The sequence below is a fragment of the Motacilla alba genome, chromosome 5 (assembly GCF_015832195.1).
Source record: "Motacilla alba alba isolate MOTALB_02 chromosome 5, Motacilla_alba_V1.0_pri, whole genome shotgun sequence".
Classification (NCBI taxonomy): Eukaryota; Metazoa; Chordata; class Aves; order Passeriformes; family Motacillidae; genus Motacilla; species Motacilla alba.
The window spans coordinates 46947109-46973770 of record NC_052020.1 but is presented as its reverse complement, the minus strand read 5'-3'; the positions used below and the strand labels follow the sequence as shown (position 1 = coordinate 46973770).

Here is a 26662-nt window from a genome sequence, read left to right as displayed (position 1 = left end):
ATTCAGTTTTGTTTTTCTTTGCTTTGCAGAGCTGGCTGCTGTGGGATTGGCAGTGGGAAGGGGTGCCCTGGTGCAGCTCCCTGCCTCAGCATCACTGCCAAGAGCTGCTCAGGGGCACAGCTCAGCATGGCTCCCCTCAGAGAGCACTTTCTGCCTCCTGACAGACTTGGTTGTGTTACTTGTTAATGTCCCAGCATGCCCATGCAAAGAGCAATTAGCCTAAAACCCATATGGTAATGGAAAGTAATAACACTAATCAAAATAAATTATGGGAGCACTAGATTTTGAAATTATGAGCTTTATAAACTACAGACATGCCCACTAAAGACAACCTGATGGTGTATCCAAGGATTTGAAGTCCTGTTTCTAGATTCTGTCTCAGGCAGTACATGTATCACTTTTACAACATACACAAAACTATTTAATGCTTAACCCAGAAGATTGAAACAGCTTCATCACAGTTTTTTTGTTGGAAGCTCAGAGCAATTTTTAGAATAACCACTGAGATCTGATCAAAAAAATGTCAGAGAACTTCTTGGGAATTTTATGGAAACATTATTTGCAGGGATAGAACCTTTATTTTTGTGCCTAGACATTGAGGGAAACCCTCAATAGCTGAGCTAATCTCTTCTGGTATGTACATTTCTGGCTAGAGCCAGCTGTGTACAGATACCTTCTAACATTCGAGTCAGAGCTATGTCTTTATGCTGGGTATTCAAAACAAATTTAGTCAAAAAAAGCAGGTGTAAGATTTTTGTGATGCTGAACAGATTGATCTGAAAGCACTTTTTTGTTAATTTGTTTTTAATAAGTTGGATCCATCTACCCACTACAGGGCTGAAATGGGTTTATTTGCTCATTGTATTTATTTAGGCCTGGTGCCATTGGGAATAGGAGAAGGTGATGGCCCTCTAAAAGTAAACCTAACCAACATTTGTACTTCATAAATTTTAAGGCCAAGAGATAAAAGGCATTGTACTCATGTGGACTTTCCAGAGCCAGAGCATTTTCTTTACTTGTTCAAGTCTTATACTGAGTCCAATCTCTTTAGCTGAATTTAGACCTCTTAAAGTAAAGATAAAAAGGCTACCTTAAACTAAGTTTTTTGTTTAAATACTCAACCAGAAATTATAGACTATGGTAATGACTAATTATCCTTAATGATTATAATTACCATATTTCTAATCTAAATATGTTTGTCTCTATTTGTAGTTGAATGCATTCCTGAGTAATTTGCAAACTGTATCGGTTTCATCACCCTATTTTGGGGGCTGAAGAGGGAGGTCACTATTAAAAACCACATTCTTCCTGCAGTGACTTTCCGTTTGGAGATAGATTTTGAGACATACTGGTTCTTGGCCTTTAACTCAATTTCTGTGTGCCACACTTACTCTGTGTGTAGCTTTATCATTTCATAACCTCAGCACCACAGGGCACCCTCTGTGGCCAGGCTGGCCAGCCCTCAGCTCTCAGTAGCCCAGTGGGGATGACAAAGGGACTTCTGACACCCAGGGGTGTCCTCCACTCCCCAGGTACACCTCTGTGAGGGACAGCAGTCTCTGGCTTGTTCCTTTACTCAAGGGAAAGGGCACAATTTGGCTCTGAAATATGCAGCTTTTGGGGTTTTATCATGTGTTTGAAAGGGGTGGTACAAAAAAGGAGGCAACCAGGAGAATTGCTTTCCTGCACTTCATCAAAGGTGAGGACAATGAAACAAGAGGACACTGCCATTGTTATGGGTAGTGTGGGACATCTTCTGCTCAGTGTGCTCTGTAGTGATGTCAGTGTCTCCCTGAGGAGCGTTTGGGACCCACGTGTGTGCTCTTTAGGGAGTGCCTGTGAAAAGCACTGCTACTCCATGCAAAGTGCCACAGGGTGCTGCAGCTGCCCTCACCCAGGGTAATTTCTCATCACTGAGAGCTCATTGACACCTCTGGGCTCAGCCCTTCTCAGGTGCAACCCCAGGTGCAGGTGATAAGCTGGGATCTGGGAGTCAGGCACAAGATGGAGAGCCTCTCCAGCCCCAGGGTGCCCCAGGGAAAGCTGTGAGCCCCAGCCCAAGGGAGCTGGGCCATCAATGCCTCCCTAGCATCGAGAGCTCCATGTGGGACTCACTAGGAGGCTCCTCTCTGAAGATGTGGCTCTTCCCAGGCACCTTGCTGGTTCTTTGGGAAGTTCCCCTCTCAGCTGACATTTCTAGCTGCACACAGAGGAGTCATCCATGCAGGCCAGGCTCAGCTTTCCCATCATCATCATAAGGGGATTAAATGCAGTTCTTCCTCAGAGGATAATTGTGAGGAGAAATGCATTAAGGACATAGAAATGCCAGGGTATGAGGGCTATATGAACACAGACTGAGAAAGGCAGAAAAGCACATGTAACTGTAAGCTTATTGAAAAAGGAGTGGACATTTCAAAGGAAAACAAGATTAGCACTGAATTAACAAGAAGTAGAAAGATAAAATTATTTTTTAATTTGCATAAAACCACGAGCCACTAGGAAACAGCTTGGTAGCTTCCAGCATGATTTCTTGTGCTTCTTTTTGAGTGCCCAGTCTGGACCAGTAGGAAAAGGAACCGAGCCAGGTGGATTAGGCATCACTTCCATATTAGCAATTCTTATTTTTCTGTCATTAATGACTGCATCTAAGAGTAAAGTTTACTATTCAATCCCACATATATCTGTTTATTCTCCGTGGAAAAATACTGTGACAAGCCATCAAGGACTACATGGTGTACAGACATGTGACAAGCCTGGCTTTATATCCTGCCTCTGCCATTTTTCAGTGTCATTCATTGTGCTGAGAGCAGCCCAGTCCCACCACCGTTTTGCTTTCTGACTAGTTTGGTTGATCCTGCCTTTGAAGAACAAGGGCTAGAGAAGGATAGCCCCACTTCTCCCATTTTCTGTGCTCTCATCAAATTTTACATGGCACCTGCTGATCGATGTTTTTTCTTTTACTTCACTGCTCCCTTTTGTGTTTTTCAGGACAGCACCAGAAGGGTAGAATTGACCTTGACACTGCCTGCTCCTTCATGCAAACGTTTTGTCATCTTTGAAATGCATTCTGTTCTGGAATCTAACAACATTGAAAACTTCCAGAGAATATTGAAATCATTAGCTTTATCAAAACACTGTAAATAGTTTCATCACCCACTGAAAGCAGACTTCCTCAACTGACATAGAAATAAAGTAGAAATTCAGTTGCTGGGGCACTCTAGGAGTGAACATAGTCAAAGAGGAAGCTGGGAACCACTAGTTGTCAAGCTGTTTGGTTTATTACTTTGATTGCTTCTTATAGTTCTTTACCTAGTCTTTTCATAAGGTGCTGCTGTATATTCCTTGGGGGGAATGTTGTCAACTCCTCTATACATCTTGCAATTGGAAAAAAGAAGTTTTCTCAGGAATTGTGTCATCCATTATTGAGTGTTAATCTAAGAGTATGTGTAACTTTACCTAATCAAACACAGGAGACAGAGGAGATGTCAGATCACAATAAATTATACTGGACTGATGACATATTTTGACTTGTGCAGCTCTTTGCGATGTGTACTGGACAGAATATCAAATTAAACAATGAGACTCATAAAAGAGCCTTTTGCTATATTTCATTCTCTCACCTACTTAGTTGAGAATATAGATAAAGACAGTCCCATCAAGTGATTCATTATCAAATGTCACTTAAGGTAACCAAAATTCTCATGGAATTTGTGTGGTTGCAGAGGCTGTGCTAGGGCTCTCTCCTCCCTCTGCAGTACACTGATACTGCTCTAGGCATTGCTGTTACTCACCATCCTTCAGGAAATGTGTCCCCTCAAAGCATGGGAAAAGGAACACAGCCCTGAAGGAAAATATTTTAACTAAATGTCACCAGATACAAAATATTTCTTGTTTTGAGTGGTACTTAAATAGACAATTCTAGCCCTAAATTTAATAAGAAAAATATAATAATAATAATAATAGCTTATATTTCCACAAGTTTAGTTTTCTTAATGTTAACATATCTTGACAACTTGGCTTTGAATTCAAAGGTAGTGTAAAGGAAATAAGATTGTCAACTGTAATACTCTGAAGGCAATTAGTAAATGTAATAGAACTCATATTCTTTTAAAACAAATCCCCCTTCCTCACTCCAAGGTTACAGTAATATTAGCTACAATACAGATTGGTAGGCACTGCTTTGGCTCCCAACTAATGGGGTTTGAAAACATGCTCTTATCAGCATAATATCCCTCTCTAAAATTAAATCTGATGCAGCTGGAGATGGCGAGGAAGAGGATGTTTCCCTCGGGTAGCAGAGCTGAGCCTTTCTCCTTTGTGCTTAGTACCAGGTTGTAGATAACACTGACACAGAGAGCTTGGTCATCTGGGGACTGTGACAAGAAATATTTAATACCAATAAGAGGAATTGATTGCTTGGGGAAAAGAAAGAAATGTGTCCTAAATATGAAATAACATCATTGCATGTATCTGTGATCCTGGTTTAGTGCTATTGAGTGAGTGACTGAAGCTTATCTGATAATACCCTGTTGATTTGGGACAATTAATGTATTTTTCCACTCTCTTTTTACAGCTCCCAAGTCTACTTTTTGTCCCACTGAAGAGACCTGGTGGCCAGGCCTGGTTATTATCATTGCAGTATGCTGTGCCACACTAGTGTTCCTCTTAGTAGTTGTCATCATTTGCTACAAAGCCATAAAAAGGTAAGGCTCCAGAAGCTTTTACTGTGCTTAGGACAATGCAGCCCCACAGAGGCTGACCAAGACTTGTCTCATGATATCTTGTTTAGTTTAAAGGCATCCAAAAAGCAAAATGCATCCTGTAGCCAGTGTGTGTTTTCATTGGAAAGTCACTTCATGTACTGTGTCCTGCGTGTGTAATGGGTGTAGTTCAACGCAGTCATGGGCATAAGGAAGAGAAAACCTAGAAACAGGACAGAGCTACATTGTTCAGATTAATAAGAACTTGCCCAAAGTTAAATTGCTACAGGTTGCTGGTGAATGTGGAGAGCTTCAGCTTGGCCAAGAGTAGAGGCAGGAAACACTGCACTACTTGCATTTGAACACTACTTCTGGTAATGTTCAAAATTTACATGTGGGATGTGAGGTCCTTTGCCTAGGTCCATTACTAATTTTAGCATTTCCAATGCTAACTCTTAGAACTCAAAGTCTACAGCATTATGTGTAGTTTTTCATTTGGAGACCATACTTCTAATTTATTCTTGCTTCAAAATTATAACCTACAGGTGAAATTCAAAACCTTTCTCTCTTAATGTAAAAGCCTCTGTGAAGCCCATGTACAACAGTGTGTAGTGGCCATTTCAGCCCATTTGCTTTGCAATAGCTGCACTTGCTGAGCCTTCAAGTAGTTAGGAAGTATTGACTTCAGTTACTCAGAAAAATATGAGTGAAAATAATTTCTTCACTTAAATAAAAATTTATATTTCTGGTGGAAAAGGTCAAAACTTTAACATTTCCATTTTAAGGTCCCAAATGCAAGTCCAAAGGGTTGATTTAGAAGAGAAAGTAATTTGTGGGAATTGTAGGCCAGATGGATGAAGGTTCATTTCTCCTCTCTTTAGTATGGCTCTGACAAGACCCCACAGCTGAGTGTTCGTGGTGTCACTGTTTTACACTGTGAGGGTCTTGGCTGGGAGTTATTAGTATATCCAGGTGACCCAGCCTGCAGTAGAGAATGCAAGATTCCCATCCATAGCTCTCATGAGACATTGCAGTGACAGCTGAATCTCAGCTTGGATTAAATGACAGCTTTTTTCAGCTTCATCATTTCTGAATGATAATATTTTGGAGTTAGAGAAAAAGGAAAATAAGTTAAAATATTTTTCATGAAAAATATTGTGTGCATGCAATATGATTGCAAGATTTTTGTTGAGCCTCGGTGGGGATATCACAATGGTGGAGCAGCAGACATGTTTTGTGGTTGTTGAAAAATTTATACAGGATTTGAAAGAGCGTCAAAAAGGGAGAATTCCAGCAAGAAGAGAAAGTCTCTATTTTAGATCTTATTAAATTTACATAAGTATTTTTGCTATTCTGGTTTAGCTAAAATGAATGTTTATTATTTTGGGGGAGCTGGAAAGCCTTCACTCTAGCAACTGCACTTCAGAAAATTATCTTCAGCAGACTCAAATTGGCAACCAGTTGAATTGGTAACACAGTGCAAAGTCTCACATTTGTAGTTGCTGGTCTACCATTGCTGCTCATTTGTATTTGTCAACCCACTGCCAAAGTGTGAATGATTTGTGTCAAGGCTGCAAAATATCTGTATGAGAGCAGTAACTCTCCAGGGTAGCTTGTACCTCACGAGGAATTGCTTTTCAAATCTTCTGTGTTGCTGCTAGATAGGAGCAATAGATGGGAGGAACAGAATTTAAATTAAAAGAGACAAATTTAGAGCTGCCTTGCAAAGGTTTGGGGAATTCACATACAGCCTCATGCTTCATTTCAGTGCAAAATAATACTGATACTTGATGAAGACACCCATTATTTGTCAACAGTATGAATATCAACCTACAAGTCAGCTGCTTGAACAGGCATTAGGCTCAGAGAAGAGTGAAAATTCCTCTTAGATCTTCTTATTTTTGACATTCACACTGCTGACAAATGCTAAGCTGAAAACTGCTCAGATGTGGAATGGACAGCTATGAAGGAAAATCTTATTAATTATAATTTTACAGGGTAACTAGAGCATTTCTTTTCATCAATGAGTCCTTGCTAAGACAGTTCTGCTAAAAGAATGCCCTGAAGGGCCTGGCAGCATTCCCCAGTAGTTCAGGTTTCTTGATCTACTGTAAAAGATATCTATCAATAAATGCTGGGATATAAGATCAGACGCTTCACAAGAAAAGCATCTCTGGCTTCAACACAGTATTATTACATATCATTGAGCTGAATTGGCTTTAGCTAATGTGAGAAATCCTTCACTCTGTTTTTTGCTGGAAGGTAGAAGTGACTAGAGAAAGAGTAAGGGGATTAATCTGGGTGATGCTGAAGCCAAGAGTTCCTCCAGTGTGTTCCCAGCTTTGGGCTCCATAACCATGCTCTGCCCTGTCCTTTCTCATACCCTCATCCCACCAGCTCTCCTCTGTCCTTCTCCTCCTGGGCCCTCCTTCCTGCACATCTCCTGGAACTGGGACTTCTGTCACTGCAGCACCTCTGACAGCCCTGTCTCCTACCGCCACTGCAGAGTGAAGTCACAGCAGTCCTCTGGGTGTAGGGTGTGATGAGGGTTAAATGCTTTAGTAGGAAAGTGCAGGCAGGGATTTATTTGCATTGAGTCTGGCTTTGTCGTATTAATCCCTCACTTTCATAAGAATCAAATTTGGAGTAAAAAGGAGAAGAAAAATCCTATTGTGTTTAAGTTGAAATCTCATTTACTGGTTTCAAAGGGCCAGACCCAGTCAAACTCTCTTATATCTGCTTTTCTGTAGCAGGAAGAGAGGTAGTGACCTCGAGGTATCATAACTCAACTGTGGTTTTATTCAATCTGTATATAAACTGTGTCTTCTGGGGTAGTCTGTTTTCCCTCATGAAAGCTAAAACTTCAGTGAACTTCAGGCTCTAAGGTGATTTGTAATAAAATACAGCCTAGTGGATTGGTGCTTCTTTGTATATAATAACTACCAGAACCAAACAAATACACTTCCACCTCCATCTCTGCATCCACCCTGGAAATACTCAGGTTCTTCCAATATGAAATGATCATAAGAAATGCTGAAATCCATCCCAGTGAGTGGATTTGATCTCTCTGGTCCATGAGGGAACTTTCATCAAGTTGCATCCATCAACTTTAATACTCAGATGGGTTGAACTTTGGGAAGATACATACGAAGTGATAGTTCAAAGGTGCTTCAAGCAACTTCTAAATTCCTCTGTGTGTTGCTGGTGACTGCAGCATTGGACACCACATGGCTGGCACACCAGGTACAGGTGTGTGCTGCTGCATAGATCTAGCACCAGAGGAGACCACACGTGATGTTATGTTGGGCTGCAGCGTGGTTACATGATGAAAGCACCCTCAGTTTGGCAGTGGAGAAATAGCTATTTTCTATGGTCTTAGAGGGGTACTTCCACTTTTGAAAAAAAAATTAGATTTTCTTTTAAGGATCTTTTCCATAGCACATCAGAAAAAAATTAGCAATAGTCAGTTAGCACCATCTGTGACATTTGTAGATTTCTAGGACAGGCTTAATCACTGGCTGGGGCTCAGCCTTACTGCAAGCAGTGGGGCTTTTCCATACATTTCATGGATAAAAAAAGTGATCTCACAACCAGTGATTTCTGTAATGCATAGAAAGAGCAAATGAAAAACTGCTTCAAAATCTAGAATACTTCCAAGTAATTCTCTACCATGTCTTTGTGAAAACCTGCTATTCTCACTCTTTCCCCAAAAGACTGTAATCAAGAGGTAAAAGCAGGAGGTCTAAAGACAATCCATAAACTAACACAGGGTGGGGAAAACCAGATTATTTTAGTATTATGTGATTTTTGGGTTTGGGAATGTGGACTGTGAATGCCAGCAGCTCTAACAAACCTTGATCTGGTGTAAATCAATGCAGATTCAAAAACAGTCAGTGAAATTCAATTCATTTTAATCAGCTCTAGAGGTGACTGCCCCTTAAGCTTTTTGTAGCATCTGCAAGTACCTGAATCTGAGGTACCTAAGACACTAAGACTAGAGGGAAGAGGGAAGTAAACACAGTAAAGAGGATTAACAAGAGTTGTTTGGTAAATAAGCAACTGAGATGGGGGAGAGCGGGACATGCAGTGTGTAATCCTATTTCTGCAGCTCACTGGTGTGTCAGTGTCTGTGAGGGGAGTAAGATATTTACATAAAAGGGAAAAATAAATCCCTGGCTCCCTGTATAAAATTAAGATAACAGAGCCATCTGTCAAACCTCGAAGGGAAAAGCAAAGCTGAGCATCCTGGTCTTTATGACAAGTGATGCACCAGCTATTCAACCTGTCAGGGAGTGTTTCAGATGGCTGTCAAACATGTGAAAAATATATGCTCAGTATCTCTGGAACATCCCTGTAGTCTGAGATGACCCATGAGCAGGTCACTGTGCCTGGTGATGTGGCTCCTTGGTTCTGCTGGATTTCAGGTAGGATGGATCCATCTGTTCTCAGATGTACTGCAGGGTTTGCTGCCAAAGAGCCCTCCTGCTAGATCAGCAGGGAAAGTGGGCTGATGATAGCCAAGCTTTACATGATATACCTTTTATGCACTGTTCTAACTTTGTGAAGCCACTGTTTTATATGTGTCTCATAGCCTAAGAAAAAGGTACCATAAATGCCTACATAGGCACTTCCTCAAGCAGGTGCTGAGTTCACCTTCTAATAATAATTAAATGGAAGAAAATATTGTACTGAAAGAAAATGACAGGTCATATTTAAACTGTCTTAAAATTCATTGCTCAGGTATTTTTAGGGTGCTTAGCATTTGTGTATGATTTATGGCCCCTGTATACTGCAAAGTCTAGTTTCAGAAGCAGGAGCAAGGTTCTGAAATTTGGTTTTGTTTAACAAGATACTTGCAAGGGGAAGGCACTGAGACTTTCTTAAGGAGGCCAAGAACTGGCAGTGGGGGCTGTGGTGAGGGTGTCCCATGGTGCAGGTATTTATGTCCCACTAAAATGGTCATAACCCTGCCCTTTTTCCCCAGCCAGTTTTGTACCACTCACTCCCCCAAAGAGAAAGAACTGTGTAGTCCTCTACATGGTCATCTCCTATGAGCCACTGAGACTAAGCATAGTCTAGTCCAAAATCAGTATTAATTGCAACAAAACAGCGCTGTTTAGCTTGAGCAGAGAAGACAGAATCCTAAATGTACTTAATTGCTTTGAAGAGCAATTCACAGCATGACTGATGACAGGTCAAGGTGAATTGAAATTGTTAATCTCTCCTATTCTCCCTGACACATTAGAGGAGTTTGTACTGAAATTGTCACCTCTAACCAAAGCCCAACATGTGTTGCTTACCCTCTATGCCTCATCATCTCCCAGTGGTGAATTGACTCCCATCCTTGGAATGAGGCTGCAGATGATCTACTAAAGACAATTTAAATACCCTGAGCAACCACTCTTTCTGCAGGAGATCCCATTTTTCAATCATCAAGAAATGAGTTTGTAAAATCACAGGATGATAGAAGTTGGCAGGGACAGCTTGAAAGCATCTAATCTGAACTTCTGCCCTAACAGAGACAGCTAGAGCAGCTTGCTTATGTCTGTGTCCTGCTGGGTTTTGAATATCTCCATGGATGGAGAGTTTGTGTTGGTTTTCTTGTGTTCTTTCAAATTTATCACTATTTACTAAACTAAATGGAGCCCTGCTTGATGAAAACTGAGTACTAATACAGGGAAAATCAATTGTTCTGCCAAACAGTATTGAAGTCTGGATGTTGGTTGTGCAACAATTTTGAGGGTAGTATTTATGAAACATGCTGTTGAAGAGCTTTGCAGCTTGACCCAAGCCCAGTGGAGATGCCAGAACTCTGCTGTATTTATTCTGCTGATTCAGTGGCATCAGTGGAGGTTTTGGACAGGGGACTGCTAGTGTGTGGTGCCCAATGTTTTTAGGGTGCAGCAAGATGGAGAAGGATTGGTGTAATTTTTTAAGTAGAATAGCCAAAGTATTGCAACTACTTGTTAGGCTCTTTTGACAGTTCAAGGGCTGATGAGTGAAGTGGATAAAATAGACTTTTATTTTAGAGATGGTTCAGCCAAGCCACATGGGCACTGCAGAGCAGTTTGTTTTGCTCCTGTCTGTGCAGAATGTGTTGGTCAGAAAAGCAGAAGGATCTGCTCTCCAGTGCTGTGAGTCTAAGATTTTTATAAGTACTACATGTTTTTGTAACTGTTGTAAAGCAGGATTGCTCTGTCTCTTCTAAGTTACGCAAACTCACAAATTCTGCTAGGGAGAAAGTTTGTGGTCATAAATGGATTAAATGCTCCACTGTTTCTCATAGCCAGGAACACTGAAATCCTCCAAGAGGCTTTAGTCCTTAGCATAAAAAAAAGTGGTCCAGTTGTTTCACAGAGAAGTCTTTTATGGATCATTATGCACTTGTTTACTCCTAATTTGTGATATATTGACAAAGGTGCCAACAGAAATCTGTAGAGAATTATGGTCTGTCCTGTGACAAATGAATTTTTCAGTGTGACCACAAACAAACTTGCCATTTTTCTGTTTCCTACTGCAGATGAGGGTGCCACATTGAATGGGCAGAAGTCTACCCATACAGCCAAGTATTGTTGAGAGTTACTGCCTCAGTGCAATTCTGAAAGCCATGGGTGGATTTTACACACTTGTGACAGAATATAATGCTCATGCTGGTCTAATTATATTGGTTGCAGCATTCCTGATTTACCCCAACACAAATAGAAGAAACAAGTTAATACTAGAGCTTTGAAACATATAGGAGAGGTGCAAGGCTCACCATGATGTTTTTATTACATTTTTTCCTAAAGACAAAGAAGTAAATTTTTCTTAGGCATTCATTTAATTTCTTAGCCAGTCGTACTTTTTGCAAGCTGATGTGAGGGTGCTTTTGGCTGACCATGTGGGTGAAAAGCCAAAGCTGTGGCTGTGGCATACCCAGCACAGTGTGCAGAGACATTTAAATAAACTTTCTGTCTTGATTATCTGGAGTGACTGAGCTTAGGACTGAGTTTAGGACTTGCAAGAACCAAGCAGCAGCAGCCTACAGTCTCTGGGTCAATATTCTTAATACTCAGAGAAAATTGTACCCATGGTAGTAGGGTGGTGGTGTAGATCCATACTCCAGCTCCTTATCACCCAGAAATTCCATCTGCACAAAAATAATCCCATGGAAACCTCCACGCTGGCCTTATTGCCTCCTTTTGGTTTCCACAAAGGTTTTGCAATGCATTTGGAGTAAAAGCAGTAAAGCCTGACTTTTCCACTGGCTGAACAACTGCAGCTCCTGGTGAGTTGAGTTGGTTTTGAGGGTCCCAGCTAAAGGGAGATCACATCTCACACCCCCTCACCTTATTGTGCTGTTTGCTGCCTACAGCTGCATTGTCCAGAGAGAAGAGATACAGACAGGGTCCCCCTCTGCATATCTGTGACACTCAGGGGGTGCACATCAATCACAGCCACACCTGAGCCCCTTGGACCTGTGCTGCCACTGCTTGAGGGGCTGCACAGTCTGATTTCTGCTGCCTCTGTCCTTCCTTCTCCACAAGCCCTGTACTTGGTGCTCAGTATTTCTCGTGCTGCGGGGTTGCTAAGCAGCGCACAGCTCCCTGCTCGGAGAGCCTCGCGGTGAAGGCGAGACACGCAGTAGGTCAGCGTGGGCAGAGCTGGGATGGGAGGAGATGGTATCTGCTGGGGTGGTCCCTCTCCACGACACCCTTGCCTTGCCCTCGCTCCAGAGTCCCCTCCATCAGCAGGCACATGGCCACCCCGTCTGGTGTGGCTGGGCTGCAGAACGATGCCGCTGGCTTGTCCATCTTGCAGAGCTGTTGGCTAATTAGCCATGCCAGAGAACATTCGTGGGGATGGGCGTCACGGCATCGTTCCCCAAGCTAATGCCAGGTGATGGAGTGGACAGAGGGGTCTGATGTGTGTAAACAGGTGTCTGTAACAAGTCTGATCCTAGCTGTGTGAGAGGTAGGAATGGGAAAATAGGGTCGTTCCTCATTCTAGCCCTTGAAAGTGGCCATGAAAAGAGGACCCACATGGAGAATTGTGCTGTCTCTAATGTCTGCTTTTTGAGGCAGTGGCATGAAACCTTTATGAAAAATGTCAATACTACCAAGCGGCTGCAACTGTAGTTTCTTTCTTTCACTTGCTCTGAGCCCTGAGAAGCCAGTGTGGAGACTGGCTAAACTCAAATTCTTCCTCAGAAATTCTCCCCAGTTACAATTGTCTAAAGCTGCACAAAACCAAACCTTTGCATAGACATCAAAGTGAGCAGGACTTGCTGGTTTCTCTGTCTCTTCATGGACTTGCCCCATTGCACACCTGGAGCATGGGAAGGCTGGGACCATCCTGTGCAGTCCATGGACATTGTGTTTGCATTTATCCTGCAAAGAGCAGGGTCTGGCTGTGAAGACTCTTCGTTGGGAGTGGAGAAAGCCAGAAGCAACTGCATGAAAAATCAGTGGTCTCAGTCTGGTTTAAGGCAGAGACAGATTGCCTCAAATGCAAAGTGATCTAGATAGCTGCAAAGGTCAGTTAATTTTACGAGTTTTAATTTTCTTCTCAGCTCCTTGCATTTATTTGTGTTGCAGACACTCTTCTTTCAAAGACATTTCTGTAACAGAAGATCTGCATCGAATTTTTGTTCCTCTCGACAGAAATTTATCACACTATTTAAATAATGTTGTGAAATTATATTTAAATGATTCTGTGAAATAGCAGCAGCTTCATTCTTCCATCATTCAAGTTGTTGCCTATGTTTGACAGTGATTAAATGGCAAGGTAGTTATCTGCATTCAGCAAAATATCTGGACAGAAAGTTCCATAATTTGGGGGATGGAAAAGTCCATCGCCTGAAATGCCAGTTTCTACTGTCACTTGACTGATGAGGGGCATGCTGTCCTTGAGAGAGCAAGAGAGCAGGGAAGAGCAGCCCTTGCTCATCTCCTCTCTCTGCCCCTTATTATTTCAAACCCACATTTTTCTATGTACTGATGCCCACCCTGGCCCAGAGCACAGGCATCAACAGCCGTTCATTTTGCAAACGTGGTAGGGAATTCCTGTTCTTTTTCTCCTCCTCCACTTTCCCTTCCAATATGGACATGTTTTTGTAAGGACACCTTCTAATGTTAATGTTGTTAAGTACTTTGAAGATAGCAAGCATTGAATCATTGTTCAATCTGTTCCAGAAGGTCTAGAGAATTTTAAAGGACTAAGAAGGAGATCTAGGTTTGGGTTTCCACTGGTGTCACTGTATTACAGAGCGGCAGATTAGTTTGTTGCCCTCGTGCCAGCGCCTGTGAGATCATGCCTAGAGTTACAAATAATCCCATATTTCTGTGTGGAGCATACATTTTCCAATCCCAGGCTGGTTCTGCGATGCTGAGCAGAGCATGGTGCACCATGAACTGAGCTCCAGGACTGTGCCTTAGCTGCCTGCACTGCTCTGCACCAGGACAGGCTTTGAGGAGCAGGAGCGTGCCCAGCTCATCCCCAAAGGGCACTGCCAGTGCATAGTCCACTGCCACACATGGCCATGGCTGTGACCATCCTCCAGACATGTTCTGGCTTTGTTCAAAGTGCCTTCATTTCATGCATTTAATGTCTTTTTTTATTATTTTTAAAATTTTTTTTTAATCTTGTTTAGTAGCTTTTTGCCAGTATGAAAAGCTGGCATTAGGAGTTCATTTTTTTACATTAGTCCCCTTCATTTTTCTCCTTTTATAATCAAAACGTATTGACAGTGTATTCTACACTGAGAACACCCGACAGATAATGTCAGCTGTAATATCCCTCCAGTCAATAAAACCTTTTAAAGATCATTAAAGGGAATGCAAAGAATGGGTTATTATGTGAGGGGTCACTGAAAGTACTTTTATCAATTATGTCAGTTAATTGTCCAGCATCATAATAATAAAGCTGCTTCTCTTCCTTAAGATTGGTTTCATGCAGGAGCATAATTCTGAAGTTAGCTTAATTGAAGACTTGGTAGGAAATGGGATTGCATCCATCACCTTTGTCTCCCAGGGACAGATCTTCTTCCTGTGTAACATCAGAACAAATCCTCCTCAAATCCAACAAAGTCTGTGGAATTACTCTGACTTTGCACTGCTGAAAATAAATGGAGACTAAATTCCACTTCTTAAATTTCACATGTGGGTCAGCAATCTACTGTAATTACTTGCAATCTGAACGGTCCAGATCCTCCCTTTAGACATACCCAGAGTGACTGCAGCAGGCTGAGAGAGGTGCACTTCTGCAGAAAGAGATCTGCCCCTCATGCTTTGCAGCCCGAGTGCACCAGCTCAGGGAGCCTCTTAAGTGCTGATGAATGGCTGCCCAGCAGTATGGATTTTTTTTTTTTTTCCATGAGAGAAACACTCAGCAAAGGCTCAATCCATGCACAGAGAGGGGAATTTGAGTGTGAACCATCCCAAAACAGAAATCGCCCACATGCCAGCAGGGCTTAAATATACTCCAGAAACTGGTCAGCTGAAATTGGCTGTGAGGCAGAGCAGAGCTAGCTGTAAATTACAGGCTAAAAAACGCTCACGTGAACAGCCAGAAGAGGAAAAGCTCTCCTTGGGAGTTGGTGTCTTGGAGCTATGTCAAGCTATCCTGCAACATGATTTCCAGAGCTGTGAAAGAGACTTTCTCTTTTTGCATAATCATCCTAGCACTATATAGAGCACTTGCACAGATCCTCTCCCCCTCTCCACACAAGACAGACAGAAAAGGTCTGAAGATGTTAAAAATTGTATGATTACTTGCTCTTGTAAATATTATTTATCATCTGACCACTGGTTCAGTTTGGCTAAGATTGAAGTACTCAAAGGTCTCTAGGGAAAGAATGGCCTTTTCTGATTCATAAAAGACTTTTTATTTGTTTTCATAAGGGGCAAAGGGGCAATGCAGCTTGAGGAAGGAGAACTCCATCAAATGTCTAAAACTGAAAATAACCCAATATACATAGTCCTTTTAAATGCTGCAGGTAATATCATCCAAGATACCTATAACACTTTCTAGTTTGGAAGAGTAAGTAAAAAAAAAAATCATATATTGTGATAAAAAGTAATTAACACTGGGAAAAGACTGTTGGTCTTTTAGATGCTGGACTATCTTAGTAACCTGAGTGGAGATGGAAATATGGGTGATACATGTAAAAGCCTTGGGAGACAAATACTGAGCTGTAGTGAGTGTGTTGCTAAAAGTTGTCCAGATGGAGCTGCTTTTTATTATAACTGTAAAACATTTGCTTTGTATGTGGGAGGCAGTAGAGCCAGTAACCTCTTCCTACCAGTAATGAATACTGTACTGCCTGTTTTCTGGACAGATAGATGGTCCACATATGGCCATTAGCTAATTTAATAGAGAAAAACTAAGATTCCTGAGAATTTTCATCATTAGGGTTTCTTCTTTGACTTCTGTCTTTACATTGTCAAATAAAATACGTCCAGTCTGATTTTTTTTCATGTGTCTCTGAGACAGTGAAAGATAGAAATCAGAATGTGACTCCTTCCATGATTCTAAGGATTTTCACCAGAGAAGTGTCCTCCTCCAACATGAGCCCCATATATCTAAGCCATAGCACCAGGCTGGCCAGCGAGGCTGGTTGTGTGTGGCTGCCCACAAATTTAATGGCTGTGTCCCTGAAAGCAACTGCTGTCAATGCACTGAGCTCCTCTAGCAGGAGTCCTGTTCACAAACCAGTCTTAGGAAGCAACTTGTCTTGTCCCAGCACGTGCTCTCATGGAAAGTGATTCACCTCTGATGACTGAGGCCAGCATGAATCCAACAGTTGTTTGATGAGCACCCCCAGTACTGAGCTGTAAACAGCCTCCATTCATGTTCTTTATGTCCTTATAAACATTCAGATTATGCAGAGTGATAGTCTATTGAATAACATGACAAAATGTATTCTTCCATTCCTATCTGCTAAAAAAGGATGTATTTGAAGTGTGACTGTAGCCCACACATCATCATGTCCGGGCTTCCAGCAGTGAAGTCTAGCCTGGAGCTCTCAGCAGAGCTGCCACAGGTACTGCTAGCATCCTAGCCCTGGAGATGAAGCTGAGTGGAAATAAACTACACAGATATCTACCCTGATTCTTGGAGAACTTTCTGTAACCCAGAAAGATGCCATTGCAGCTTGATCTCTACTGGTATATAGGTAGCTCGGATATTTCTGGGTGTTTCTATTTATATGTCCCCTGAGGATAGACCAATCCTATGAAGCAAATGGGTGTATTGTATGAGACCCAATTTTATTGAAAGTTGTTATCTTTTGTGTGTGGATAGCTAATGAAATATGGTTATGAGAAGAGCTTTGAGATCACTGCACATGTAAGTGAAATAGCTCTCTGATTTGCCTTCTCCCTTCAGCCACTTTGCCCCAGAGATTAGCACTCAACCCAGCACATGCCAGCACCAGAAATGGGGCTCCCAAATGGAGCTGCCCAGAGAACTTTGTTCAGGAATGAAACAGCAATCAGGAGAGAGACAAGCCCTTCACATGCTACTAAAGGCACCTTCCTGAGAGGAACTGAAAACACAAAGGGATTTTTGGCATGGGCGCCCTGTACATTGGCACAGATACAATTGTGCAAAGACAGTACAGAGATGCCTCACAGCTTTCACCTTTGATAAAATCTGTCAGTTGATACTGATACCCATACAGTGCAATCTTTCATGTATATAAGTATATATACAGAGATTTTTGCTGTTGTCTTTTACAATTTACAATTTTGTACCACTGCTCAGCAAAGAAAGAAGTTTCATTTTGAACTGCTGAGAACTGGCCATCCCCTCCAACAATGCATACCAAAAAACCAGTCTTTCCTCCTCTAATTATACCTGAAAAGAAGAATGACCCTCTATTCCTGTTTGGGAAGAAATAGGATATGTATTTCCCCAGAGAATAATCCAGGGCAGCAAATCCCCAAGTGGAGACAGGTGTCTCCTGGCAGTGCTGAGTCGGGTATGGGAACCCTGGAAGGAGGCGAATTTGAGATCCTGTCATGTCTCTGCTGCCAGCCCAAGGTCACCTCTTCCTAGCTTAATTGGATTTCCTTGGAACCCAGCCTTCCCAGATGCTGGACTGGATACACTGGCACTCAACAGAGACATTGCAATGGAGGTAGTTAGTAGAAACAGGTTTGCAACGATCAGGTTGTCTTATGAAATCAGGTTTTATTCTAAACTCTCATCCCTTTCAAGCATGAAGTGTATTAAAAACGGATTGCAGTGGGAGTTTTAAACTCTCTTGCAGCTTACTGCTCTGGACAAAACTTCTGTTCCCATGTCAAAGTGATCTTATTCTTCTCAAAGCTTTATTAAGCCTATAATGAGGTGTGATAAAGTCATGATTAAATGAATAGTCTGCTCTGGTTTTACTTGATTTTGTCTGAGTAGTCTTAGACAGAGATTTTCTGAAGTGTGTACAAATGGGACATGAGATGAAGCCTTTTCCTAGTACTCTATCACATAATTGCCTTAAAAACAGTAGGTCTATGCCAAATTTACACAGTAGCCAAAGCTGGCAAGGAGGGTTTTGCCAAAATGCAAACTAAGTTTTGTGACTAGACATGATAGAGGGCCAAAAACTATGTTTTCTCTAAAAAATTTTCTAAATGTAGAACATAAAAATTGTGTTTGAATGTGCATCAGTACATTGACCTTTATCCAGGACTCTGCAGAGGATTGGTACAAGCCAATGTGACCAGCCAGTATGAAATTCTTTGATAAATAAAATATATAATGTGATCAGAACCTCATCTGAAATTTTAGCTTGACGTGTGAAATACACTGTTAAACAGCTGTTTGATGCTTTCTTGATTTTAGGACACGCACAAGTTAATGCATGCATGGTGGAGAGGTCATTACGGACTCTGAGGCATCATTTCAGGCATGTGCTAAGCTGTACAGAGTTGCATGGCCAGAGTTTCATTCACAGATGTTTGGCATGAAGACCCAATTTGTTTGCTAAACAATGTATAGCAAATATACTGTAAAACAATGCAAACCACTTACTAGTGAAAAGCCTGTTTCGCCTGCCACCAAGTGAGTATGTCACAGATATGAATAGTTCCCTACTCATTTCCTCACTAATTTGAAACATGCCTTTAACTAATCAAGAGCAACCTTGGAATGGAAATGCAAAACGTGTGTCCATAGCTTATCATCTGAAAGGGGGCTTGGAGTATTACAATTTGGCATATTAGGCAAAAAGTAGGATAAAAGGGTTCTCCTTGGTGTGCAAGAAACTTTGCATGCTTGGATCTCAACAGTCAACAAAAATTGGAGTAAAAAGAGTTAGTGGCACACAGATAGTGGCACACAGAGAGCCAATGCCCTAATGCAAGAGGGCACTTGAAAAATCACTAGCAGCCAAAATTACCTTGTTTATCTAAATACATGGGCCAATTTAATCACGGTGACAAGTGCATACCAGTGTGCCCAGCCAGTGATTTAAATGGTGTAACTGGGGCAAGTCTGACCCCAAATCCCTGCCTGTTATACATTTGAAAACAAATTGAGAGAAGGAGTTAAACAGAGCAGTCTCCAAGCCTGAACTTTTGCATCTAACAATAGTCTTTTCATTGAAACTCAAGAAAATAAGTGTTCTGTTTTGCTAGCACTAACCCTGAGCAATTGATAAGGCACAAGCAGAACCTTGATAAAATCTCCATTCCCCTATTTGCAGGCTCTGAAAAAATACTCTTCCATTGCATGGAGGTGCCAGTGGTGTGATATCCCTGGCAACCTGTCTAGCAGGGTCTGCAGGGAGATCTCACCATCAGAGGAGAGCCTCCAATCCACCCAGGTCTGTGCTGGGACACCAGCCTGGGGAGGGGAAAGTGCAAATTTCAGGACAACTGAAGCAGTGCATCTTAAAATCACTACTAGAAAACGTAAAAATGTAGATAAAAATGAGAGGAAGACATTTTTTACATAAAGAAAGAAGAGGAAATCTAGACAGGGAAAGAAAATGGAACTGGAGAGGTGCAGAAACATATAAGACCAAAGAAAGAAGGAATAAATAGGAGAAAAACAGCAAGTAAAAGTGGCCAAAATGTCTTCATTTTTAAATTATTGATAGGTTTGGAACTGGGAGAAAAGGAAAACAAAAGAATTTTTGAAAGCAGCAGAGATGTTTAGACAGCCACACCATTTTTCCTGCCCTGACAAAAAAAAAAAAAAGCACTGCCATCAGATTCTCCATTCTTCCTGTCAGGGATGTGGCATGGTGGATGTGTGCTTTCAGTGTCACAGAAGAAAGACCCACACGACCTTGTTTCAGATTCAGACAGGCTCTGCATGTTGAGAACTGAAAAGCAGTTTATCAAACCCCTTAGTCTCCCCTTCCATTTCCATTATTCAATACCTGCAATCATGACTAATATTAACAAGCTTTAACTCTTACCAGGTGGAGAGGCACAAAATACCACAATCAGAAGTATTTTGTTTGAGATTACAAGCAAACAAATTTACCTACCTGTAAACACTCTCCATAAATCTTTCATTAATACTTTGCTGAAATTAAATATCATTAACCATTTTTTTATTAATTGCTCTTTGTTTTGTTAAACATTGACAAGAACAAAAGCTCAGAATGACTGTTGAAATACGTGTATCTGGTCCTCTTTTTGCCCTCAGCAGCACCTTAAACTCAAGACACTCATGTCTGAAATATCTGTGTGGAAAGCACAAAGCTTTTTTCCTCCTACTATGTTTAGAGTTTCAAGTTAAGCCATTTTTGAGAAGAGAAGTTGTGGGGGAAGTTACAAGATGGAACATGGTCTGTTACAGGACTTAAGTTCAGGTCTCCCTTTTCAGAGTAACTATAAAATCCTAAATAAATGATTTTGCTCTGTGATGTACAGATGCTTGATAGCTTTCTGCACTTGTTGAGAATTTCCTGAATTTTCTCACAATTAACATGTGATCCTAGACTGTGTTAGCAAACAGTGGGAGTGGCCACTAAACAAAACAAGGTGATGGTGCTGGAAGTCTGGTATGTCACAGAGGCACCGTGTTTCAGTCACTAGCTCAGACACCTAGAACACAGACACTTCTATCTGGGCTAGCAGACTAGCCTGCGTTTTCAGACAGTGCAGGGAAACACAAATGCCTTGGGCACAAAGCTTCCGACATATTTTGGGTATCCACTTTAAGCTGTTCTGAATCGTGTTTAAAAGTACCTGTTTTTCTCCACTGGCTGTGGAGATTGTCTGGGGTGTTGACCACAGGTGTACATACCTGCCCCGGTCAGATGAGTCCACTCCTAGTGGCTGAACACGGTGGTGTTCTGATGACTGGTGAGGGACTTGGGTCCTTGATGGACACGACTGGTCATCATCCCAGTTTGAATGATACGACACTTTGAGGAGAAAGGTCATGACTGCCCCAAGGCAGAGCCCAGCCCAGCACCCAGGCCACCATCCCAGCCTGTGTTCCAGAGATGAAGGTGGCAGTGGAGGACATTCCTTCCAGCAGCCTTCATCTCATGCAACAGGGACACCTGTATTCATTAGCAGACTGGCATGGGGACACCAAAAGCACATCATGACACCTTAGGATCAGACATGTGACCTTCCAGGTGGACTATGGTGCTTGACAAAATTAGCTGCTGCTTTGGCTTGTGTTCAGAAAGGCAAAAATAGACAGAAGTTCAGTATTGTTATGTACCTTACATGTCCTGGCTTTTGATCTGTATTGACAAAGAAGATGTTGATCTCTGTTCTTTTTTCCCTCCCTTCCCTGCCTGTACATCACCAAACCTGGGATCACCCAAGGAAACCAATGAGAAAAGAAGAGAACGGAACCAGTCGGTCGGAATATGCAATGACCTCCTCCCAAAACAACAAAACAGTTGATAACAATGCAGTCGTATAATCCCCGAAACCCCGCCAAGCGCAGGAGGTGGCGAACTTTCAAAGCACACACACAGAGTATGCAAGGTGGGTGAAATGAGGCAACCAAGAGAGCTCTGTGGCCAAGGACTTCATTTCAGAAACAGCGCACGCATCAGTGATCCAGAAGAGAAAAACAGGCTGCTCTCCAGGCTTGCTGCTACTCCAAGGGAGATTAAACTCACCCACCTGGGCTGCCCAGAGGAAAGGCCTCACAAAGGCATAAGCACTGCATGCTGCATCCCATGGACACGATGTTGTGATGCCTCCCGCTTCTTCTTCCTCTCTTCCCCTACTTTTATGTTTGAATTGAGTGTCACAAAAAGCTTCTGGAGTAGAATCTTTTGAGGAGAGGGTGATCTGCCAGAGTGGCAGTAATTTAGCATTGATGGGTCAGAGGGAGGTGTCTCCCTCTAAATGGTGAGAGGTGTCACCTATGTGCTTCTCCAGCCTGTGCAGTTTCATACACTGATGCTTCGTTATTTTCATTCTTACTATTTTGTTATTACAAAGGAGACAAAGGTTTCTGTTAAGCAATCAAGCAAAATTGGCCTGAATTTGTGACTTACCCCTAGAAATTTTTCTGTTGTCTGGTGACTGTGCAGTTTTCATGGCTGAAGTTTTCAGGCAGAAGAAATCAAAATGTAAGATTTTAGCAATTAGCATTGCTATTGAAAGATATGTTATTAAGATGTGCTTTAAACATTATTACTTCATAATCAGCCTTCTTTTTTGCACCACACTTTTATTTTTATCTTTTAAAATGTTCCTTTGTGAAATTCCAGGTTTCTCTGTGTTTGCATCATGCTGATTCCCCAGGGAAACTCCTGCTGGAAAGATACTGTTTACATCTTAGGTGTGAGTGTTTGGGCAGGATTGTGTTGAAAGGACTAGCAGCCCTTTGAAATTCTCTTTATTCACTGCTTAGTGTTGTTCCCTCAAAGTGTTGAGTCTCCTGAACTGATGCACTGAGGACATTGCAGGTCTGGCTTGTAGGACCACTTTTGAAGGTCTGGTAGCTGGTTGTGCCCTCATTACCTCGGTCTCTGCCTCTCCTGAGCTGAGGCTGAAAGTGGTGCCAAGTTCAGCCTACAGTTCACTATACTTTCCATGACATGGATTGCAGACTCTTTAAAGCAAAGCTGAATCTACCCAAATTAATTTCACGTAGGATCTCAGGTCAGACTCAGTAAGTAGCCCTTAGGATAAAGGTGGTGAGACTAGTCGAGATGCTGGTCTTTCCCTACCTCCTGAAAAATTTCCTTCATGTCATATCTCCACATGTATGTCTCCATTTACCTCTGTGCTGAAAGTAGTGATGCAGTCAAAGACAAACTTACACCCTGGCGTCTTGTCTGGACATAAAACTTCGGTACGACTCGGTCTCCGTGTCTGTGGGTAACTCCCAGGCACCAATGCAGTCTCATTCTGGGACCTGGCTGTCCCCAGCTGTGTTGTCCCTCAGTACTGCAGCACACCAATACTTTCAGTTTTATGTAAGGATGTGCCTGAACTGCAGAAATCAGACCTGGATTTTGAGCGCATTCCATCTGTTCCTGGGATGCAGAGTTTGGCGTGATGGTAGAGGAAGACAATGTTCTGCAGATCTTCCCAAAAAAAGCTCTGGAATGTTCAAATCAGCAGTCTCAGCTCAGGCCCATCTGCAGTTTTCTATTACCTATCAAACAATAGGGTGTATGTAAATATAAGTACCTTTTCAATTATAAAAAGAAATGCTGCTATATATTGCTCTTGAGAAATTTATGTAGTTGTTCATTTAGCTTTTTAGTCTGTCATCACTATGTAGAAGTTTAACTGCATAAAATTATTTTTTAAAGTTAGACTTTCTTGGGAAGTGAATGCAATTGCAAAAGTGAAAGGAAGCAAGTAACCACAAGTATGATCATTCCCAGCCACATTAATGTGTTGTGTGCTTGTGCAAGACGCAATGATATATCCTTAGATCCAAAGTGGGATTAAAATTACACAATTTACAATTTGAGTCTAGTATCCCAAATGTTGACTGCCTAAAGCACTTAGCCCCTAAATACTATAATAAAAATATTGCAAGTATATTTCTAGAATATTTTTAAGCTATAACATTTATTTTGGTGTAGTTACCTATGTTTGCCTTTCTTTTTTTACTCCAGTTGTTTCAGCCTAAACGTGGAAATGTGGCATAGTTTGAGACTGGTTGCATGTTTATCTGAGAGTATACAGTATGAATGCAGATAAGTTTAGCATAATATGGGCTCAGGATTAGCACTTTTTCCTAAAGGTTTTCAATTTTATTTGTTTCCGAATACAGCTTTAAAGGCATGTTCTGCTAGGTCAAAATCACAAAAAGGATTTGTAGGTCATTATGTCCATCAAAATATGTCTGTTTTTGCAAAAAAAAAAAAAAAGAGTGAAAAGAGATGGTTACTAAACAGTCTGATTTTCAGTGGTATCAGTGGTAAAATGTCCTCACTAGGGAAGACCCTGATGCATGACACAACCCACAAGCAAACCCAGCCCAGGCCCCATGAAGACTCTTCAGGAAAACATAAACTTTAAAACTTCCTGGAGAGTGGAGAGGCAGGGCACTGCAAGGCACAGCACATGCCGCCTAGGGTCTACTTCCAGCTCTGCCACTCTGCATCTGCTGTTTACTAGCAAGTAATTTTGCCTGTCTGTGCCTCAGTTTACCCATGTGTATAATCACAATAAAAGCAGGTACCAGCTCTGCGGCAGCATGTTGAGAGAAATACACGCAGCTTATTTGCTAGGTGGATATACAGTGTCATTATATGCAACATGCTGATAAATGTATCAGGTCCATAATTGCCATAATAGTTCTTGAGCAAGCATTCCTCATATGCTTTCATAATGCACTGGCTGCAGAAAAGCAGCAGACGGGCTGAGAGCTGCTCTTCTGCTGCCCAGACCCTTTGCTCTCAGCCCTCACATGGCAGCATGGCAGGCAGAGGTGGGAAATCTTGCATGGGGTAGCTTTGCCTTTAGATTCCTGCCCAAGTACAGTTGGCTATGTTGCACCAAAGGGATCTTGAGAAGAGTGCAAGGAAAAGTATACTGGAATAGGATACAACTCTTCAGAAGAGGGAGGCTAGACAGGGGATGCCACTGAGGAGTGATTTCGGAGGCTTGCTGATGGGGTTTAAGGTTGTGTTTAATACTCTACAGGCTACTTGCAAAGCTTACATAAGAGAGGCTTCTGTGCTTCCTTATTGTACTATAATTGCAATTGCAAATGCAAAGAGAAAGGAATAGGCCAGGTACAGAAGCGCTTCGCTAAGCAGTGGTGCTGGATCTGGGGAACTGGCAACCCAAAATGGAGCTTTACAAGCATTTTGAGTTCCTTTTTAGCCACTAAAATATCAGGGGTAGAAAGGACCTGCCTAGCTCAATTCACAAAATAGTCAAATCCCCAGCAGATGTGAAGGTGGCCAGTTTCTACACAGAAGGTGCTTGCTGTGCTCTGACCACCCCCAGACAAACTCAGCAAACTGCTGCCCTCAGTCTGAGGGAGAGCAGCAGCTTCAAATCTCTTCTCAAGGATCACCACTAGCGGGGAATGCACCTTAAGGGCCTGAGCTGCAAAGTGTTGAGTTTCCTCATTCCTCACAAGACAGAAAGGTGGAGCTGAAGCCCCAGCCCTGCTGCCCTTCCTGTCCCACACCTGACACAGTGGTGTGCCCAGGGATGCATTTCTGCCTTGGACAGATGCTGCAAAAACAGACATGGAAAGAAAGGGGAAAGTTCTACGAAGTATAAAATATAAATATATTGATATATATCTATACAGAGTCATGATTGTCCAGTCTTGCATGCTATATGGTCACAGCACGTGGAGGAAGTGTGGGCACCCTGCTCCAACCAGGTCATGACCATAGACGCTGCCAAGCAATGGAGAATCAAGCCTATGGTAGATATGTATTTACAATACTCCCTGCACCTGTACAAACAAAAATATATTATTTTAAACTGCAAAATAGTGTGTTTAAATCAATGCATGAATGTAAATATTCTAAGATCTGCCTTCTTGACTGTGTACCACATGTACAGATGAAAACGAATATTGTTTATAGGCAATCTGTATCAGTGGTTAAATGACTAAAGAGAAAAAAAATATCAGACTTAATGTTGTCATGTTTCTCAAACAAGCCATTAATGTATATTTAGTATTTAAGGATTACTCAATAAGTATGTTCTGTACCAAAAACTGTGTTGCATATACAGATTGTGCAGTACCCTATTTTAAAAAGGCACCATAATTAATTTTTATTTTAAATAAAAATGTACTTGTAAAAACTTAGCTGTGTCCTGTTGGTTATGTAGCTGAGAGCATTGAATGGAGGAATGGCTGCAGTGCCTCTTCAGGCACTTCTCTTGTTACCCAAATTTACCAGACATGCTTGAGCACTCTCTGTTGTGGTTTTGGAGAAGCTCATGGCTGCTGCTTGTGCGTGTTTCTGGACGGGTCCTGGTTCTGTCTCACCTGACCCTGCAGTTCTTGTCCCAAATATGTGCACTGCTGGTGGTGCATAAACACAGGGATTACTGCAGCCCCCCAAGGCTCATTAAACCCTTTCTCTTATGCTGAGGGGCTGGAAGTTTCATAGTCTAGTTTTAGAGTGATTTCTTCATCTTTCACATAATACTGCATATCTTTATTTATTTTGGTGTAAGAGATAATGTTCATAATATTCAAGAGATAATGTTAATTTATATTCTAACTCCCTGGATGGGTTTTACCCTCCTTTTCCACTCAAGAACAAAAGCAGTTTATGGACCAGTCCTTCAGCAGATGGACGCTGACACACTGTAGCTAAAACTGGGTGCTTTGGCTGGGATTCCCCTTCCCAGTTCTGTGCTTTTACAGGTGAAGAGCACAGCCTCTGTGAGGCCCTGCCACAGCTGCACTCCTCCTTCACAGCAGGGCTCCCCCTTCCCCAGCCACAGGAGGAGGCTGAAGTAATTCCCCAGGGGCTGCTGGGACCCTATGTGAGGTCAGCTAACACCTGCCGTGGGAGGGGAGGATTTTATTTAAATAGGGAAACATTCTGG

General features: G+C 42.0%; 1 protein-coding gene across 2 annotated transcripts in view; it reads left to right on the top strand.

The window, feature by feature from the left end:
• PRIMA1 (proline rich membrane anchor 1) overlaps positions 1–25906 on the top strand; it is a 50144-nt gene extending 24238 nt beyond the window's left edge. Inside the window, exons 4-6 of one of the 2 annotated variants that reach the window (XM_038138818.1) lie at positions 4574–4703; positions 18525–18743; positions 21479–25906. In XM_038138818.1, coding sequence (XP_037994746.1) covers positions 4574–4703; positions 18525–18540 — 146 coding nt within the window. In that variant the 3' untranslated portion in view covers positions 18541–18743; positions 21479–25906. The remainder of the gene's footprint in view (positions 1–4573; positions 4704–18524; positions 18744–21478) is intronic. The other variant, XM_038138817.1, reaches the window with a different exon arrangement.
• Positions 25907–26662: the final 756 nt, after the last annotated feature.